General features: G+C 35.5%; 1 protein-coding gene across 3 annotated transcripts in view; it reads right to left on the bottom strand.

Moving 5' to 3' along the window:
• GULP1 (GULP PTB domain containing engulfment adaptor 1) overlaps nt 1-21,457 on the bottom strand; it is a 315,347-nt gene that overhangs the window by 39,109 nt on the left and 254,781 nt on the right. For all 3 annotated transcript variants that reach the window (XM_043488361.1, XM_043488359.1, XM_043488360.1), the window contains exons 6-7: nt 20,725-20,823; nt 14,124-14,261 (exon numbers count right to left, since the gene is read on the bottom strand). In XM_043488361.1, coding sequence (XP_043344296.1) covers nt 14,124-14,261; nt 20,725-20,823 — 237 coding nt within the window. The remainder of the gene's footprint in view (nt 1-14,123; nt 14,262-20,724; nt 20,824-21,457) is intronic.

The following is a 21,457-nucleotide window of genomic DNA, read 5'->3' as shown; positions in this document are numbered from 1 at the left end:
CATTTCTCATGATGTACTCTGCATATAAGTTAAATAAGCAGGGTGACAATAGACAGCCTTGACGTACTCCTTTTCCTATTTGGAACCAGTCTGTTGTTCCATGTCCAGTTCTAACTGTTGCTTCCTGACCTGCATACAGGTTTCTCAAGAGGCAGGTCAGGTGGTCTGGTATTCCCATTTCCTTCAGAATTTTCCACAGTTTATTGTGATCCACACAGTCGAAGGCTTTGGCATAGTCAATAAAGCAGAAATAGATGTTTTTCTGGAACTCTCTTGCTTTTTTGATGATCCAGTGGATATTGGCAACTTGATCTCTGGTTCCTCTGCCTTTTCTAAAACCAGCTTGACATTTCCCCTAAAATCAGGAACAAGACAAGGGTGCCCACTCTCACCACTACTATTCAACATAGTTTTTTGGAAGTGTTGGCCACAGCAATCAGAGCAGAAAAAGAAATAAAGGTAATCCAGATAGGAAAAGAAGTGAAACTCTCACTGTTTGCAAATGACATGATCCTCTACATAGAAAACTCTAAAGACTCTACCAGAAAATTACTAGAGCTAATCAATGAATATAGTAAATTTGCAGGATATAAAATTAACACACAGAAATCCCTTGCATTCCTATACACTGAGAAAACAGAAAGAGAAATTAAGGAAACAATACCATTCACCATTGCAACAAAAAGAATAAAATACTTAGGAGTATATCTACCTAGAGAAACAAAAGACCTATACATAGAAAACTATAAAACACTGATGAAAGAAATCAAAGAGGACACAAACAGATGGAGAAACATACCGTGTTCATGGATTGGAAGAATCAGTATTGTGAAAATGAATATACTACCCAAAGTGATCTATAGATTCAGTGCAATTCCTATCAAGCTACCAACGGTATTTTTCACAGAACTAGAACAAACAATTTCACAATTTGTATGGAAATACAAAAAACCCCGAATAGCCAAAGTAATCTTGAGAAAGAAGAATGGAACTGGAGGAATCAACCTGCCTGACTTCAGGATCTACTACAAAGCCACAGTCATCAAGACAGTATGGTACTGGCACAAAGACAGAAATATAGATCAATGGAACAGAAAGCCTAGAGATAAATCCACATACCTATAGACACCTTATCTTCAACAAGGGAGGAAAGAATATACAATGGAAAAAAGACAAACTTTTTAACAAGTGGTGCTGGGAAAACTGGTCAACCACTTGTAAAAGAATGAAACTAGAACACTTTCTAACACCATACACAAAAATAAACTCAAAATGGATCAAAGATCTAAACGTAAGACCAGAAACTATAGAACTCCTAGAGGAGAACATAGGCAAAACACTCTCCGACATAAATCACAGCAAGATCCTCTATGACCCACCTCCCAGATTATTGGAAATAAAAGCAAAAATAAACAAATGGGACCTAATGAAACTTAAAAGCTTTTGCACAACAAAGGAAACTATAAGCAAGGTGAAAAGACAGCCCTCAGAATGGGAGAAAATAATAGCAAATGAAGCAATAGACAAAGGATTAATCTCAAAAATATACAAGCAACTCCTGCAGCTCAATTCCAGAAAAATAAATGACCCAATCAAAAAATGGGCCAAAGAACTAAACAGACATTTCTCCAAAGAAGACATACAGATGGCTAACAAACACATGAAAAGATGCTCAACATCACTCATTATCAGAGAAATGCAAATCAAAACCACAACAAGGTTCCATTACATGCCAGTCAGGATGGCTGCTATCCAAAAGTCTACAAACAATAAATGCTGGAGAGGGTGTGGAGAAAAGGGAACCTTCTTACACTGTTTTTGGGAATGCAAACTAGTACAGCCACTATAGAGAACAGTGTGGAGATTCCTTAAACAACTGGAAATAGAACTGCCATATGACCCAGCAATCCCACTTCTGGGCATACACACCAAGGAAACCAGATCTGAAAGAGACACATGTACCCCAATGTTCATCGCAGCACTGTTTATAATAGCCAAGACATGGAAGCAACCTAGATGCCCATCAGCAGACGAATGGATAAGGAAGCTGTGGTACATACACAACATGGAATATTACTCAGCCATTAAAAAGAATTCATTTGAATCAGTTCTAATGAGATGGATCAAACTGGAGCCCAGTATACACAGTGAAGTAAGCCAGAAAGATAAAGACCAATACAGTATACTAATGCATATATATGGAATTTTAAAAGCTGGTAACAATAACCCTATATGCAAAACAGAAAAAGAGACACAGATGTACAGAACAGACTTCTAGACTCTGTGGGAGAAGGCGATGGTGAGATGTTCAGAGAGAATAGCATTGCAACAAGTATACTAGCAAGGGTGAAACAGATCACCAGCCCAGGTTGGATGCATGAGACGGGTGCTCAGGGCTGGTGCACTGGGAAGACCCAGAAGGATGGGATGGAGAAGAAGGCAGGAGGGGGGATTGGGATGGGGATCACATGTAAATCCATGGCTGATTCATGTCAATGTATGGCAAAAACCATTACAATACTGTAAAGTAATTAGCCTCCAACGAAGAAAAATAAATGAAAAAAAAAAAAAGTAAAACCATTAAAAAATTAAATAAATAAATAAATAAATAAAAATAAAATGAAAAATAAAACCAGCTTGAACATCTGGAAGTTCTCGGTTCACTTACTGCTGAAGCCTGGATTGGAGAATTTTGAGCATTACTTTACTAGGCGTGTGAAATGAGTGCAATTGTGCGGTAGTTAGAGAATTCTTTGGGATTGCCTTTCTTAGGGACTGGAATGAAAACGGATCTTTTCCAGTCCTGTACTTCTAGTCAAATCACAGTTCTTCTAAGTAACTGTTGCTCTAATTTCTATCACCATAGATCAGTTTGTCTGTTTTTGTATTCTTTTATATCTGTCTTCTTTAGTTTCTCAGATGTTATATTTATGATTTATTGCTGATTACTTTCCAACCAGTGAATATATCTCAAATTGTTTTTTCACTTGTCTATCAAGCAAAGTTTGTGGTGTTTTCAGTTCTGAGTTACAAATAAAGCTGTAACAAACATTCTTGTAAAATCTTTTTGTGGACATATGTTTTTATATTTCTGGGTAAATATCTAGAAGAAAGTGAAAGTGAAGGCCCTCAGTCGGGTCCGACTCTTCAAAACCCCATGGACTCCTCCATCCATGGGATTTTCCAGACAAGATACTGGAGTGGGTTGCCATTTCCTTCTCCAAATATCTGGAAAGAAATTGCTAAATCATAGGATGTGTCTACATTTAACACTATAAGAAACTCCCAAACTGCTTTCCAAAGTAGTTGCACCATCTTGTATTCCCACCGGCAGTAAGAGTGTTGTAATTTGCTCCACATTCTCACCACTATCAGATACTGACATCTTTTCAATTTAGTCATCTTACTGAATGAGTAATGCTATAACAATGTGGTTATTTTTAATTTTTTACTGGAGTTTAGTTGCTTTACAATGTTATGTTAGTTTCTAATGTACAGCAAAGCAAATCAGCTATATGAATATATATATCCCCCTTTCTTTTTGATTTCTCTCCCAGTTAACACAGTGCATTTAATCTGAATTTCCCTCTTGAACTATTATATTAGCCCAGTTTCATGTAATCATTGGACTTTGTTATATTTTCATGATGAACTCCCTGTAGAGCACAGTCTCATGCCCATTTTTTAAAGTTTTTTTTCTTTTTATTCTTGATATTTAGTTCTTTATAAATTCTGAATACAAATCCTTTTTCAGATTCATGTATGTGACTTGCCATTAAAATTTAGAATACTGTTTATAGGTTAATAGAAAATATTTATTGATTAAGGCTCATGTATCATTTTTTGTTCTGTTAGGTTGTACTTTTGGGGTCATTTCTAGACATCATTGTCTATTCAAAGTTCATAGAGAGATTCTCCTATGTTTAATGAAATTTTTGTAGCAGGCTATAAAAGCTTCTAATTTTATATTTATAATTCATTGCAAAGTATTTTTATGTAGCATAAGCAGGAATTAGTTGTTAAGCATTATTTGTTAATATATTTAGCTAGTTGTTTCAATGTCATTTGTCAAAGACATCCTTTCTCCATTAAATTGTCTTCTCACATTTATGGAAAAATCAATTGACCACACATGTGTAGATACTTCTGTTTTCTACAATAGTTTGTTTACTATTTATCTGTGATTACATTAATATCAGGAGACATGGGTTCAATCCCTGGGTCAGGAATATCCCCTGGAGAAGAAAGTGGCAACCCACTCCAGTATTCTTGCCTGGAAAAATCCCATGGATGGAGGAGCTTGGTCCATTGGGTCCATAACTCCATGTGGTCACAAAGAGTTGGATACAACTAAGCGACTTCACTTTCACCTTCACATTAATATTACCTGATTCTGGAAACAGATTCTTTGAAATAAACTGAGAAATCAGGTAGAATGTGTCTTCCAACTTTGGTCTTTTCTTTCAAGAATAATTTTTCTTTCTACACTGTTTTCTATTACCATATTAAAAATAACTTTTCTATTTCTACCAAAATTCCCATTGTGATTTTCACAAGAATTGTACTGAATAGATAGGTCAATTTGTTGAAATTGACCACTTAACTAAATTAAGCCTTCAAACCTATTAATATGGTATCTCTCTCCCATTATTTTAGATCTTCTTTAGTTTCTGCAATATTTTGTTGATTTCAGCATATCTTCTTTAATAAATTCTAAATATTTCATATTTGGTAATGCTATAATGGGGGCTTCCCAGGTGGCACTAGTGGTAAAGAACCTGCCTGCCAAGCAGGAGACTTAAGAGATATCTGTTCGATCCCTGCATCTGGAAGATCGCCTGGAGAAGCTCATGGCAACCCAGTCTAGTATTCTTGCCTAGAGATTCCCATGGGCAGAAGAGCCTAGTAGGCTACGGTCCACAGGGTTGCTATGACTGAAGCAACTTAGTATGCAAGCAGTGCTACATTAAATAGATTTTTCTCTAGTTGTTGTTCAGTCGCTGAGTCATGTCTGACTCTGCAACCCCCATGGACTGCAGCACACTAGGCTTGTCTGTCCTTGACTATCTCCCAAAGTTTGCTCAAATTCATGTCCATTGAATCGATGATGCTATCCAACCATCTTATCCTCTGTCATTCCACTTCTCCTCCTGCCCTCAAACTTTCACAGCATCAGGGTCTTTTCTAGTGAGTTAGCTCTTTGCATCAGGTGACCAAATATTGGAGTTTCAGCATCAGTCCTTCCAACGAATATTCAAGGTTGGTTTCCTTTAGGATTGACTGGTTTGATATCCGTGCTGTCCAACGGACTCTCCAGCGTCTTCTCCAGCACCACAATTTGAAAGCATCAATTTTTCAGTGCTCAGCCTTCTTGATGGTCCAACACTCACATATGTACATGACTAGTGAAAATAATCATAGCTTTGACCATATGGGCCTTTGTCAGCAGAGTGATGTCTCTGCTTTTGAATATGTTGTCTAGGTTTGTCATAGCTTTTCATTCAAAGAGCAAGTGTCTTTTAATTTCTTGGCTACATTCACAATCTGCAATGATTTTGGAGTCAAAGAAAATAAAAGTTGGCACTGTTTCCACTTTTCCCCTATCTGCCATGAAGTGATGGGACTGGATGCCATGATCTTAGCTTTTAGGATTTGGATAGATAGAAACAGTTAATTCTTGTATATTAACCTGTATCCTACGACTAATATTGTTTCATAGTAATAGTAATTTGTAGATTCCATGGGACTTTTTTTGTAAAAAATTATATCTGTGAAAGGGATAGTTTTACTTCTCTTTTTCCCAGTATGTATGCCTTCTGTTTCTTTTCCTAACTATTAATCAGATAAGACATCTAATACCATGCTAAACTAAACAGCCATAGTTAGAATAAGCACTTATTCTGTTCCCAGTCTTAAGGGAAAGCACTCAATAATTTACCATTTATTTTGATGTCACTTGTAGGATTTTTAACATCCTTACTGGAATAAGAAATGTCCCTTCTAATCCTAGGATATTGTGAATTTTATCATCAATTGGATTGAATCTTGTGCTTTTTTTGTATCTATGTGATAACTTTTTTTTTTTTAATAGAACTTAATTAAACTATCTGGCTCTTATATTTTACTTGTCAAGAGACTTTTAAAAAATATTTCATTATATATATATTCAGATTTTTTATTTCTTGTTTCAGTAATTCAAGTTTTTCAAATATTCATCAATTTCATCTTACATGCTAAATTGACTGGCATAATAGTTACATAATATTACTCTTTATCCTTTCTTTCTATTCTTTTAAAGACTGTAGGATCTGCACTTAATTTTTTTGTTTTTGAAATTGGTAATTTGTCCTTTCTCTTATTTTTGTCCTAGATCTGTCTTTTTAGAGGATTGCTAATTTTACTATTCTTATCAAGGAATCAACTTTTGACTTTATCAGTGTTCTTTACTGTTTTCTGTTTTCAGTATCATGAATTCTATTATTATTACTTTTTTTTGTTTTAAATTTGTTCTTCTAACTTCTGAAGGTCAAGAGATCATTTTTAATCATTTTATCTTTTCTCATAGAAAAAGTTATAAATATCCCTCTAAGTTATAAATATCCCTTTAACTGTTTTCTTTCTTTTTTTTTTTTTTTTACAAATTTTTACTAATTTTGATGTGTCATATATTGTTGCTATTCAGATAAAAATAATCTAATATCCCTTGAGACTTTTTTTTTGAGCTACTGTTATGTAAAGTATTTGATTTAGACCACTTTGACAGTTTGTGGCCAGAGAACATACTCTGCAATATCTTCAATTTTGAAATTCATTGTCTTACAGTGTGGTACAAGATATTATGCATCTTTGTAAATATTTTACTTACACTCAAAAAGAAAGTATATGCTGTTGTTGTTTGGGATAATGTTCTATTCATGTCACTTAGATCAAATTGGTGGATAACATTTTTTTTAGCTTTATTGATTTTTTTCTATTTGCTCTGTCATTTGCTAAAAATGGAATTAGATTGATGACTATGAATGCCAATTTATCTTTTTCTTCTTGTAATTATTAAATTTTTTGCTTTATTTCTTAAAAAGCAACATTATTAAATGAAACACATTGGTTTTTAAATCACTGTGGGCTGTCTCTCTTGATGTCTGATAATATTCCTTGCCTTGAAATCACCTTTATGACATGAGTATAGCCACACCAACTTTCACACACTTAAGGTTTGCACTGCATATGTTTATTTAGTCTTCTGTTTTTTACCTATATTTGGCACTAGTGGTAATGAATCCACCTGCCAATGTAGCCGACTCAAGAGACTCGGGTTTAATCTTTGCATCCGGAAGATCCCCTGGAGGAGAAAATGGCAACCCACTTCAGTATTCTTGCCTGGGAAATCCCATGGACTGATGGGCTACAGTTCATGGGGTTGCAAAGAGTTAGTCACTGAGTGACTGAGCACACACACGTTATTTTATATTTAAAATGTGTGTCTTCTAGAGATCAAACAGTTGTATGTTTTAAAAATCCTGCCTGATAATCTCAGCCTTTGACTGGTGTATTTAGTCTGTATATTTACATCGCTCTTATTTTTTACTTGGTCCATCTGCTTTTCCATTTCTATTCTTTGCCTGCTGTCTTTTTCATTAAAAAAAAAAAAGTTTTCCATTTTATTTTCTCTATAGGTTTTTAACTATACATGTTTGAAGTATTTTTTAGTGGATTGCTCTCGTGATAACAACGCACATCTTTTAAGTCAGCAGTCTATTTGGAGTTAATGTGCATTACTTCACATAAGTAATAACAACCTTGGAATAGTGTAAATCCATTAAGTCCAATTGTACACATCCTTTGTGCTAGTACTGTCATGTTAACATCATGATGCAACTGCGTGACACAATGTTACAATTTTGCTCTAAACAGTTCTGTTTTAACAAAGAGTGACATTGAGTCACAGTTTTTCTAGTTTTTATTTTTTGTTTCTTCTTTTGCACATCTGAATTTACTTTTTGTGTAATTTCCCTTCAGATTAAAGAATCTCCTTTAGCATATCTTGAAGCACAGTTCGCTAGTGGTGAGTCACTGTAGTTTCATTTATCTCAAAATATTTTGATTTAAATTTTGAAACTTCAACAAGTGTAAAATTCTCTTACGACGTCTTTTACTTTAGGCTTGAAAGATATTGTCATGGTCTCCTCTGACCTTTACTGATACTAATGAAAAGTCAGCTGCCATTCATATTGCTTTTTTTTTTTCATTCTCTATGTAAAGATATAATGTGCCTTTAAAATTTTTTATGGATGCTTTCACGATTCATTTATTCCCTTAATCATTCTCTCACTCTCTTTCTTTCTCTCTCTTATAGATTGTCTGTGATATAACTACAAGTGGTTTTCTTTATAATTGATTCAGCTTGAAGTTTCTCAAATCTGTAGGTTGACAATTTTCACCACATTTGGGAATTCTTCAGCCAGGATTTTCTTTGCTGTCTTACTTTCTCTCTGCTGTCTTCTTATGACATTGATTTCACACATGTTAGAACACTCCATTTTTTCCTACAGGTGATTATGGCTCTGTCATTCTATATTACTATCATTTATTTTCTCTGTTCATTTAATTGGATAATTTCTCTCATCTATCTTCTAGGTTACTGACCATTTTTTTTGGCCATCCCAAATCTGATGTTAAGTCTATCTATTTTTTTAAGTTACTTTACCTAACCATAGAATTATTTTAGTATTTGCTGTTTCCATGCTAAAATTTTCATTTGCTTCCTTATTACTATGTTCTTTTTCCTTTAATTCCCTGTATATATGTATAACCAATATTAAAGTCTTTGAGCATAACAAACAAATTTCAAGTTTCCTTTAGCTCTTAATCTTAATCTTGGCTCCCTCTATTCTTCATGTAGGTAGCAACTATAATTTGTGCATAATTCAGGAGGTTATGGATTTTGCATATATTTGACTCCTCTCATATATATATGTATATGTTTACATATGCTATAGGGTATAGTAATACTCAGGTTTAATTATGAGAAAAATTGATAAGTCTACATTTACTCAACATATATTAGATTCAGTTGTATCAATTATATTTATTTTACCAATAATAATGTTAAATATTAATGATGTTAACTGTATAAGAAACACAATGTTCTATATTAGAATTTATTTGTTGCCATAAACACTATGTAATATAAACTATTAAATTTATCTAAAATCATATCTACAAATTTATGACAGCAATGACATACTCTTAATGGTTTTATATTGTCTGTTTAGAACAAAAACATTTTGGTTATATGTGTACGAATCAGATAGCAAAACAAACACCCAAATCATACAAGTAAAAGAAGTTTCCTTCTATTCCTATTTTTCTGAGATTTTTAACCATGAATGGGTGTTGATTATTTTCAAATATTTTTTAAAACGTTTGTTGATAGGATCATATACTTTAATTCATTAACCTGTTAATATGGTGATTATATTATTGGATTTTTGATGCTGAATAAGACTTACATCCCAGAAACAAGCTCTGCTTGGATTTGGTGTATAATTCTTTTATATATTGCTCAATTATATTTAATATTCTGCTAGAAATATTTGCATCCATATTCCTGAGGGTTATTGGTCTGTAGTTTCCTTTTTTAGCACTGTCTGAAAAATAAAACTTTCATAAAAATGAATTTTGGTAGTTTTCTCACTTCTGTTATTTGGAATAGCTTGTGCAGAACAATGTTAACTCCTCTTTAAGCATCTTATGGATTCTTTCAGAGTAAAACTATCTAGGAGTAGAGAGATTTCTACTTTAGTAAGTTTGAAATTATAAATTCAATTTTCTTTACAGTTACAAGGCTATTCAAATTATCCAATATTCGGTAGTCAGTCATTTTCGTTTTTGAGAAATTAATTCTTCTATGTTGTCAAATTTATGTGTACACAGTTGATTATAGCATCCTCTTAATATTTTTTGATATCTGGAGGTTCTTCAGTGAAATCCCTGTTTAATGTCTGATATTGGTAATTTGTTTCTTTTTTTTTTTTTGCTTTACTAATCTTAACTGAAATTTTGTTACTCTTATGATCTTTTAAAGAAACGGCTCTTTGTGTTATTGATTTTCTCAATTGTTTTTGTTTTCCATTTCATTAATTTCTTCTCTTATCTTTCTTATTTTCATCCTTCTGTTTAATTTGATAATCTGTTTTCTAAGTACTTAAGCTGGCAGCTTAGATTACTGATTTGAAATGTTCTGCTTTTAAATATACTAACTTGCTATTGATTTCTCTCCCAGAACTGCTTTAACTGTATCACATAAATACTGATATGTTCTATTTCATTTCTGTATAGTTCACACACTTAAGATTTTTTTCTTTGAAGATTCCTCCTTGACCTACTGAGTGTTTACAAACGCGATGCCCTTTTTGACATGTGGATAAACAAAACTTCCAAGTTTTTGAAGCCTTTCATATAAACTTTCTGTTCTTCACTTTTAGGTTGATTTCTTTGTTGTTGAAAAGCACTTGCTTAATAATTTCAACTCTTTTACACTTTTGAGATTTGTCTTATAGCCCCGGATACAGTCTATTTTGGTACATGTTCCTTTGGCACTTGAAAACAATGTGCAACCTGCTGTTGTTGAATGAAGTTCTCCGTGGTTGTTAACTAGATTCCATTAGTTGATGATGCTGTTGAGTGAACCTATATTCTTGATGATTTCCTGTCTAGTTGTTCCATTAATTTTAAGAAAAGTAGTGGTGAAATCTTCAATATAACTGTGTATTTGCCTACTGACCCTATATTTCTTTTCATTTCTATCAAGTTTTTATTTAATTTATTTTGCAGCTCTGTGATTTGGCAATGTAAATTTAGGTTGCTGTTTTCTTGGTAGTATGAGCTTTTTATTATTAAATATTGCCTCATTTATGTAATTTTCTTTACTTTGAAGTGTATTTCATCTGATATTAACACATTCACTTGGGCAATGTATTTTTAGATGTATCCCATTTTATAGGTTTTTTAGTGGTTGCTCTGGGATTCATATTATATTATACAACTTATCTCAGTCTACTAGTGCTGTCATTTTTCCAGTTTGAAAGGTGTAGAAACCTTACCTCCATTTATATGCCTTTAATTTTCTCTGTTCATAATATACTTGCCTTCAGTTCAGTTCAGATCACTCAGTCGTGTCTGACACTTTGCAACCCCATGGACTGCAGCATGCCAGGCTTCCCTGTCCATCACCAACTCTTGGAGTTTACTCAAACTCATGCCCATTGAGTTGGTGATGCCATCCAACCATCTCATCCTCTGTCGTCCCCATCTCCTCCTGCCTTTCATCTTTCCCAGCATCAGGGTCTTTTCCCATGAGTCAGTTCTTCACATCAGGTGGCCAAAGTATTGGAGTTTCAGCTTCAGCATCAGTCCTTTCAATGAATATTCAGGACTGATTTCCTTTAGGATGGACTGGTTGGATCTCCTAGCCGTCCAAGGGACTCTCAAGAATCTTCTCCAACATCACAGTTCAAAAGCATCGATACTTCAGTGCTCAGCTTTCTTTATAGTCCAACTCTCACATCCATACATGACTACTGGAAAAACCAAAGCTTTGACTAGACAGATCTTTGTTGGCAAAGTAATGTCTCTGCTTTTTAATATGCTATCTAGGTTGGTCATAACTTTCCTTCCAAAGAGCAAGCATCTTTTCATTTCATGGCTGCAATCACCATCTGCAGTGATTTTGGAGCCCCCCAAAATAGTCTGTCACTGTTTCCATTATTTCCCCATCTATTTTCCATGAAGTGATGGGACCAGATGCCATGATTATAGTTTTCTGAATGTTGAGTTTTAAGCCAACTCTTGAACTCTCCTCTTTCACTTTCATCAAGAGGCTCTTTAGTTCTTCTTCACTTTCTGCCATTAAGTGTGGTGTCATCTGCACATCTGACGTTATTGATATTTCTCCCGGCAATCTTGATTCCAGCTTGTGCTTCATCCAGCCCAGCATTTCTCATGATGTACTCTGCATATAAGTTAAATAAGCAGGGTGACAATATACAGCCTTGACGTACTCTTTTCCTGATTTGGAACCAGTCTGTTTTTCCATGTCTCGTTCTAACTGTTGCTTCTTGACCTACATACAGATTTCTCAGGAGGCAGGTCAGGTGGTCTGGTATTCCCCATCTCTTGTAGAATTCTCCCCAGTTTGTTGTGATCCACACAGTCAAAGGCTTTGGCATAGTCAATAAAGCAGAAGTAGATGTTTTTCTGGAAATATCTCGCTTTTTCGATGATCCAACAGATTCCTGCCTTACATATTTTCTATATATTCATTTAGAATCACATCAGAAAGCATTTTTTGCTTCTGCTGTCAATTATAATTCAGAAATCACGCACACTAATGGTTGTGAGCCACTGGTGTAGGCTACAAGCAAATATTTTCAACCTTCAAGATAAAAGAAAGCTGATACGCTATATCAGGAGAGGAATAATGGGTCAAGGAAGTGAAATTTTGGAAATTGATTACAAAAAATTATGATCAGATAGAGATACAGTTTGTACTTTGAAAACAATGGGGAATTCTGGCAAGCGTATGTTTCAATAATCATGTAACAAGTTTGGGGATCAAAGAAAGGTAAAATGTGACATAAAACTATAAAAAGACTAGTATTTATAAAGGACTTGGGTTATGAATATTTCAAAAAATTCTAAGGAACTTTATTTCTATATGTAAGGCAAGAAAGTAGGACAACCGAATTTACTGTTTGTCCTAAGTGGTAAAAGGTTATAATATTTTACATCTAGAAGATAGTCAACAAATATCAACGTTAATCTTCTCAATCACAGAGAAAACACCTGCAAGTAATCATGGTTAAGAAGCACCTGGAACATTAAATATACGGCATTCATTCAATAGGATACATTTCAAATAGAACTTTTTAATTTCATACAAAATGCCATATAGTTCACATAACATTGTCTTAAACAGATAAGGATATTATTCTGACAAGATATTTCATAATATTCATCAAATTTTCAAAACATATTATGATGCCAAATAGGTTAGCACATTAGTTTGCTTATTTAAAGTATAGTTTAAAAGATAGAGATAATAACTTGCTCTACCTTTTGTCAATTTATCAACATAGCCTTTTTAAAGGAAAAAATTCATTGAGCATCTATTTTCCATCTGATGCAGGAGTTACATGGACAGATAAAAAAGTATTTGTTTTTAAGAAGCCCACATACTGAAATTAAAGAAATAAATTATAGTGATAGCAATATTATTCCCTGCTATTTTGGCAGTATGATAAAATGAATAATAAATAAACTAAATTTCTTCCTGTCTAAGGCAATCCTGTTGAGACTAAATGTTCTTCCTCATTTAAAGCTATTAATGGCTACAATGTGTGCTTGGAATTCACATATTACATTTTATAACAGGACCTCAGACCAGGCTATCATTAGTATTAGCTTATGCACATAGTCAAGATATGGGGTTTTCCTTAAGAATTCCAGATGATTAAAGAATTGTTAGAGAGCTTAACTTTGGAATATCCTGATTGTTCTTACTTGCTAAGAACTTTCGATTATATTCACAAGCTCAATCACTCACCTAGGCACACGTACACACAATTCTATCACATTTCATTATATACAGTTTTCTGAATAATGAAAATCAAGAACCAGAGTTTTAAAGTATAAGAGATTTTTTTTTTTTGAGGAGCCATACAAATTTCATTTCCTACAGTTTAAAATATTTATTTTCATCAGATCCATGACATTCCTGAAAAAATACTTTGCTTTACCATTACTCTTTTATATTATATGCATATTACTAAATTGTATTTGAGTTTAAAATTTCAAGTAAGTCAAGTGATTATAAGACAGGTAAACATATAACATAAGGATGACATTCTAAGGAAAGAAATTTGCATGCAAGATTGTGCACATGAACGTGAAATTTAGTTAGAGATGAAATCCTGAAGCATATTCTCATGACAGGAAGAATCTATTAGTGAAGTTAAGTATTTGCAGACCTTGTTCATTTCTAAATACTTTACTAATACTGGAAACAAGATAATTCCTGACTTGCAAAGTAGAGCAAACCACCCTAAAACATCTGGCATACTTACACACTTTTCGCTGTCAAAAACATAGCACAAATGTTTATTTGACTCGGAATCTTTGCATATGAAAGTGAATATCCTCTTGTCAGTTTTATCATCTGCACAAAATGATATTCTGTGAAGCTGGCAATTGTGTTGAACTTCCTGTGAACACAGATGAAAATAAACATAGTTGAAGAGATTTCTTTTTTCTTTTTCTGGAATACCATCTGTGCTAATAACATACAACTTATGAAACATCATCTGTCAACTCTGGTTTTATAATAACATACACCTCAACTTAAATAAAAACGTAATGAGATAAACCTCCTGACTCAGAATTTAGCTAAGTCATTTCAATAGCACTTGGAAAAACACAAGGGGAAGGAGGATCAGAGGTTCATGGGTTTCCTGAGCTACAAGGGATCTTCAGATACCATTACTTTCAACTGTGCAGTTTTACTTAGGAGGACACTGAGGTCTACATAGATTCATATATTTCCAAAAGGTTACAGAATTGGCAGAACCCTTTGAACCAGAATCTTTTCATTTTATTTTATTGCTACTAATATTACAGCTTAAAACATAACTTCATCTGTATATAATTTCATATGAAACATATTATATAGTACATGTCTTCATGGTAAACTCAAATACTCTTGAACCTCTTCTGCCTAAGGAAAATCATCCTTGCAACTTCTGCAATGTTTTCCATTGAAGCAATGAATGAAGAAGATTTACACATTCAGCTTCCAAATTACTGAGTTAAGTTTGTTAATTAGTAGTAAGATAAATACTATATATGCAGTATATATATACTATGTGTGTGTATATATATGTATGGTGGTTTAGTTGCTAAGTCATGTCTGACTCTTGCGACCCAATGGACTGTAGCCTGTAGGTTCCTCTGTCCATGGGATTCTCCAGGCAAGGATACTAGAGTGGGTTGCCATTTCCTTCTCCAGGGGATCTTCTCCATCCAGTAATCAAACCTGGGGCTCCTGCATTGCAGGCAGATTCTTTACCGATTGAGCTAAAAAGGATTGTAACTCTAGCATCTGTCACTGGATCCTTCCAAGTTCAGAGATTGACATGTCTGCTTGCTGAGATTTGATCGATAACTCTGATGTACTTTACTGATCATAGGCTGAAAATGAGTACACAAAAATGAGCTATAAAAGCAAGTGTTAAAAGAAATTGTCTACAGCACTGCATTCTTTCCTTGCATACAAAACCAAAGGTAAGCCATCAAAGAGTTGTTTGCAAGCATGAAAATTAAAATGAGGCTCTATATTGTATGACTGTAATGTTTAGTCACTGCTAGATAGCCTGATTCAGCCATTTCAACAGCAAGGAGGTACAAATGCTCAACTTACTAAGGCTTCTGCTGAAGGCATATTTCCTGAGACTATCCTTCTACACTTTGCCTGACTGGCCAGTCTCTTCCTCACTGACATATTTTTTTTTTTTTAACAGTATTAACACAGACCACTCTTTGAATAGCAAGACATTGTCAGGGGTTGTTACACACATCGATTGAAGATATCAGTGGCAAATGATGGATTAGTATACTCTAAAGATCTATGAAAATATTTTCATAATTTGTTTACAGGCTAGATTTCCTAGGGCTTTCAAATTGAATTAACTGGTCAGTAAGCTTGCTTAGTTGCTCAGTCGTGTCTGACTCTGCGACCTCATGGATTGCAACCTGCCAGGCTCCTCTGTCCATGGGGATTCTCCAGGCAAAAATACTGGAGTGGGTTACCATGTCTTCCTCCAGGGGATCTTCCCAACCCAGGGACTGAACATAGGTCTCTTGCATTGTAGGCAGATTCTTTACCATTTGAGCCACCAGGGAAGCCTGGTCAGTAAACATGCTACTGTATTAAAAGAAAGCATTGGTAATATATATTTGTAAAATAATTGGAGTTGAATGTTAATCAGTTTTTTGAAACTGACTTTCATGATCTTATCAAAATTACTAAACAATAATTCTGAGGCATTATGAGTAAAGGACTATATTTATTTTCCAGGGCTCCCATAACAAAATACCACAGATTGAATAGAAATCTATTTTCTCACAGTTCTGGAGGCTTAAAGTCCAAGACCACGGAATTGGCAGGTTTGGTTTCTGCTAAAGCCTCACCTCTTGGCTTACAGATGGCTGTCTTCTTGCTATGTTCTCACATAGCTTTCCTCTGTATTCACGCACACCTGATGTCTCTTTCTTTCATTGTAAGGACACCAGTCTTATTGAATTAAGGTCTAATTTTGAGCTCATTTAACTTTAATTATCTTAAAGGCTCTATCTCCAAATATGGCCATATTGTGAGTTGGGCTTCAACATAGGAATTTTAGGTGAAAATTACATTTACGACTACATATTAATGTGAATGTGGAATCAGCTCAGTTCAGTTGCTCAGTCGTGTCCAACTCTTTGTGACTCCATGGACTGCAGCATGCCAGGCTTCCCTGTCCCTCACCAAATCCCAGAGCTTACTCTAACTCATGTCCATCGAGTTGGTGATGCCATCCATCTTCTGTCATCACCTTCTCCTCCCACCTTCAATCTTTCCCAGCAGCAGGGTCTTCTCCAAGGAGTAAGTTCTTTGCATCAGGTGGCCAAAGTATTGGAGTTTCAGCTTCAACATCAGTCCTTTCAATGAATATTCAGGACGGATCTCCTTTAGGATGGACTGGTTGGACCTCCTTGCAGTCCAAGGGACTCTCAAGAGTCTTCTCCAACATCACAGCTCAAAAGCATCAATTCTTTGGTGCTCAGTTTTCTTTATAGTCCAACTCTCACATCCATACATGTCTACTGGAAAAAACAATAGCTCTGACTAGATGGACTTTTGCTGGCAAAGTAATGTCTCTGCTTTTTAAGATGCTGTCTTAAAAGATGCTGTCCTTTTCCTTCAAGGAGCAAGCATCTTTTTATTACAAGGCTGCAGTCACCATCTGTAGTGATTTTGGAGCCCCCCAAAATAGTCTCTCACTATTTCTATTATTTCCCTATCTATTTGCCATGAAGTGATGAGACCAGATGCCATGATTGTAGTTTTCTGAACACTGAGTTTTAAGCCAACTTTTTCACTCTCCTCTATCACTTTCATCAAGAGGCTCTTTAGTTCTTCATTGCTTTCTGCCATTAAGTGTGGTGTCATCTGCATATCTGAGGTTATTGATATTTCTCCTGGCAATCTTGATTCCAACTTGTGCTTCATCCATCCTTGCATTTCACATGATATTCTGTATATAATTTAAATAAGCAGGGTGACAATATACAGCCTTGATGTACTCCCTTCCCAATTTGGGACCAGTCTGATGTTCCACATCCTGTTCTATCTGTTGCTTCTTGATCTGTATGCAGATTTCTCAGCAGGCAGGTCAGGTGGTCTGCTATTCCCATCTCTTTAAGAATATTCCATAGTTTGTTGTTATCCACACAGTCAAAGGCTTTGGCATAGTCAATAAAGCAGAAGTAGATTTTTTTTGGAACTCTCTTGCTTTTTTGATGATCCAATGGATGTTGGCAATTTGGTCTCTGATTCCTCTGCCTTTTCTAAATCCAGCTTGAACATCTGGAATTTCACAGTTCATGTACTGTTGAAGCCTGGCTTGGAGAATATTAAGCATTATTTTGTTAGTGTGTGAGATGAGTGCGGTAGTTTGAACATTCTTTGGGATTGTCTTTCTTTGGGATTGGAATGAAAACTGACCTTTTCCAGTCCTGTGGCCATTGCTGAGATTTCCAAATTTGCTGGCATATTGAGTGCAGCACTTTCCCAGCATCATCTTTTATGATTTGAAATAGCTCAACTGGAATTCCATCACCTCCACTAGCTTTGTGTGTAGTGATGCTTCCTAAGGCCCACTTGACTTCGCATTCCAGGATGTCTGGCTCTGGGTGAGTGATCACACCGTCATGGTTATCTGGGTGAAGATCTTTTTTGTATAGTTCTTCTGTGTATTCTTGCCACCTCTTCTTAATATCTTCTGCTTCTGTTAGGTCCATACCATTTCTGTCCTTTATTGTGCCCATCTTTGCATGAAATGTTCTCTTGGTATCTCTCATTCTCTTGAAAAGACCTCTAGTATTTCCCATTCTATTGTTTTCCTCTATTTCTTTGCATTGATCACTGAGGAAGGCTTTCTTATCTCTCCTTGCTATTCTTTGGAACTCTGCATTCAAATGCGTATATCTTTCCTTTTCTCCTGTGCCTTGAGCTTATCAGCTTTATCAGCTTTTTTTTAAGGCCTCCTCAGACTTGGGAGTCCCTTGGACTGCAAGGAGATCCAACTAGTCCAACCTAAAGGAAAGCAGTCCTGAATATTTATTGGAAGGACTGATATTGAAGCTGAAATCCCAATACTTTGGCCACCTGATGTGAAGAACTGACTCATCTGAAAAGACCCTGATGCTGGGGAAGATTGAAGGAAGGAGGAGAAGGGGACGACAGAGGATGAGATGGTTGGATGGCATCACCGACTAAATGGACATGAGTTTGAATAAACTCCAGGAGTTGGTGATGGACAGGGAGGCCTGGCGTGCTGCAGTCCATGGGGTCGCAAAGAGTGGGACGTGACTGAACTGAACTGAAGAGACAACCATTTTGCCTTTTTGCATTTGTTTTTCTTGGGGACAGTCTTGATCATTGCCTCCTGTACAGTGTCACAATCCTCTGTCCATAGTTCTTCAGGCACTCTGCCTATTGGATCTAATCCCTTGAATCTATTTGTCACCTCCACTGTTTAACTGTAAGGGATTTGATTTAGGTCATACCTGAATGGTCTAGTGGTTTTTCCTACTTTGGAATCTGGAAGAGATTATATTTTCATTTTTTTTTTTTTCCATTGGATCTGTAGGGGAGATATACAAGAACCTCACATTTACAGTGTTACCATGTGTTATGTGCTGAATTTTGTCCCCATACCCAAATTTATATGTTGAAGGCTTACTTCCCCATACCTCAAAACAAAACTATATTGTGTTTCCAACTTAATTGGAAATAAGGCTTGAAAGAGCTGATTAAGCTAAAATAAGGTCATTAGAGTGGTTCCTCATCCAATCTGATTTTTGTCCTTATGTTGTTGTTATTCATTCCTTAAGTTGTGTCCCATTATTTGTGGCCCCGTTAGCTATAGCACACTAGGGTAGCCTGTCTCTCAGTATCTCCCAGTATCTCAAACTCATGTCCATTGCATCAATGATGCTACCTAACCATCTCAATCTCTGTCACCCCCTTCTCCTCTTGCCATCAATCGTTCCCAGCATCAGGGTCTTTTCCAGTAAGTCAGCTCTTTGAATCAGATGGCCAAAGTATTGGAGTTTCAGCTTCAGCATCAATCCTTTCAATGAATATTCAGTGTTGATTTCCTTTAGGGTTAACTGATTTCATCTTGCTGTCCAAGGGACTCTGAAGAATCTTCTGTGGCACCACAATTTGAAAGCATTAATTCTTTGGTGCTCAGCCTTCTTTATGGTCCACCTCTCACATCTTTACATGGCTACTGGAAAAACCATAGCTTTGACTATGTAGACTTTTGTCAGCCAAGTGATGTCTGGCTTTTTAATATGCTGTCTAGATGTTTTTCCAAGGAGCAGGTGTCTTTTAATTTGTTGGCTGCAGCCACCCTCCACAGTGATTTTGGAGCCCAAGAAAATAAAATCTGTCACTGTTTCCACTTTTTCCCCATCTATTTGCCATTAATGATGGGACTAGATGCCACGATCTTAGTTTTTTGAATGTTAAGTTCTAAGCCAGCTTATAAGAGGAGGTGACCTTCTCAGAGGAAGAAATTAGACACACAGAGAGACACCAGGAGTGTATGTGCAGACCACCATGCAAAGAGACATCAAGAGGGCTGCCATTTGCTGGCCAAGGAGAGAAGCCTCAGAGGAAGCCAGGCCTGCTGCTCTCAGTTTACTCATGGACTTCCAGGCTCCAGAACTGTGAGAAACTAATTTCTATTTTTGGAGCCACCAGGTCTGTGGTATTTTATTATGGAAACCATAGTAAACTAATACACACTGATTATGTCTACAGGTAATAAGGGTCGATCAGGACACTTTAATGAACATCATACAGCTTTTGTCTTCTTTCATACTCCGTGAACCGAACTTAAATGCATCTCTCTCAAAGCATATGAAGAAAAATTCCTAAATACAAGACCAATACCATTGAATACACTCAATATAGATTGTTATATCCCAGACACAGGCTGAAGAACAAACCACTCAGAAAGCAAATCCAAACATTGTTTTTCCCCCTATAAATCCTATAGAGTTTTAAATTGTCATTAACTGAGAACTAGGTAGTTTCAGTGGGTAAGTGTGAGCATGCTCAGACGTGTCCAACTCTTTGCGACTCCATGGACTTTGGCACGGCTCGCTCCTCTGTTCATGGGATTTTACTGGCATGAATACTGGAGTAGGTTACCATTTTCTACTCCAGGCAATCTTCCTGACCCAGAGATCGAACCCACATCTGCACCTTCTGCATTGCAGGTGGATGCTTTACCGCTGAGCCACTGGGTAACATATTTTAAATATTTATTAACGTAGGACTGTGATTGCAATTAATGAAAGAGTAGAATGCTTCTGATGTTCAAAAATAAACCTTACCTTTGTTTTAGGTTCTAGAATTTTCACTCCATAAATTGAGATTTGCAACTCAACTTTGGGAATTTTCTGGCCTTCAGATTTCTTGATATGTCTTGCAAACTACAAATGAAAATTTATTCACAAAACTAATTTTGTCTATGGAAAATGAACACAAACATATATTTAGAGTTTACATTCAATGCTGAAATTTCATTAAATAAATTATTGCCTATTGCCCATTATATTTTTATAAACCCCACACAGCCTCCAAATAGTTAGAAATCACAGCGATCTACCATTACTATCGTTAAAATCAGGCTGATTCTCAATAACTTTAAAAAAATTTAATATACTTCTTTCATGATATTTCAAAAATCTATCAAACAGAAAATGAAAACTCTTTGTGTGAAAATAAGCAGAGATATCTTTTTCTGGGGATCTTTTGTTTTTTATGACTTTAGGAAACTTGCAGTCCAGAGCACTAGACCTTTGCATTTCCAGATACTTACATTGTTTGGTATACTGTCCTACCTAATGAAATCAATGAATGAAAAGAGACAGATTACCATATTCAAACTGAAATAATTATCCCGGCTAAAATACTCAGAACTAGACTCATTCTAGAGATATTCAAATGTACTGGTTTTATCTGGCAATGCTACTCTCCTGACTTTCCTTCTCTCCTCCCTCCCCTACCTCTACTTTTCTTCTCAAGAAACAGAAAAAAATTATTGAAAAAAATTGTTTTTACTAA

This window comes from Cervus canadensis, chromosome 15 (assembly GCF_019320065.1).
Source record: "Cervus canadensis isolate Bull #8, Minnesota chromosome 15, ASM1932006v1, whole genome shotgun sequence".
Taxonomy (NCBI): Eukaryota; Metazoa; Chordata; class Mammalia; order Artiodactyla; family Cervidae; genus Cervus; species Cervus canadensis.
The sequence above is the reverse complement of the archived record's forward strand: the minus strand, read 5'-3'. Positions and strand labels throughout refer to the sequence as shown.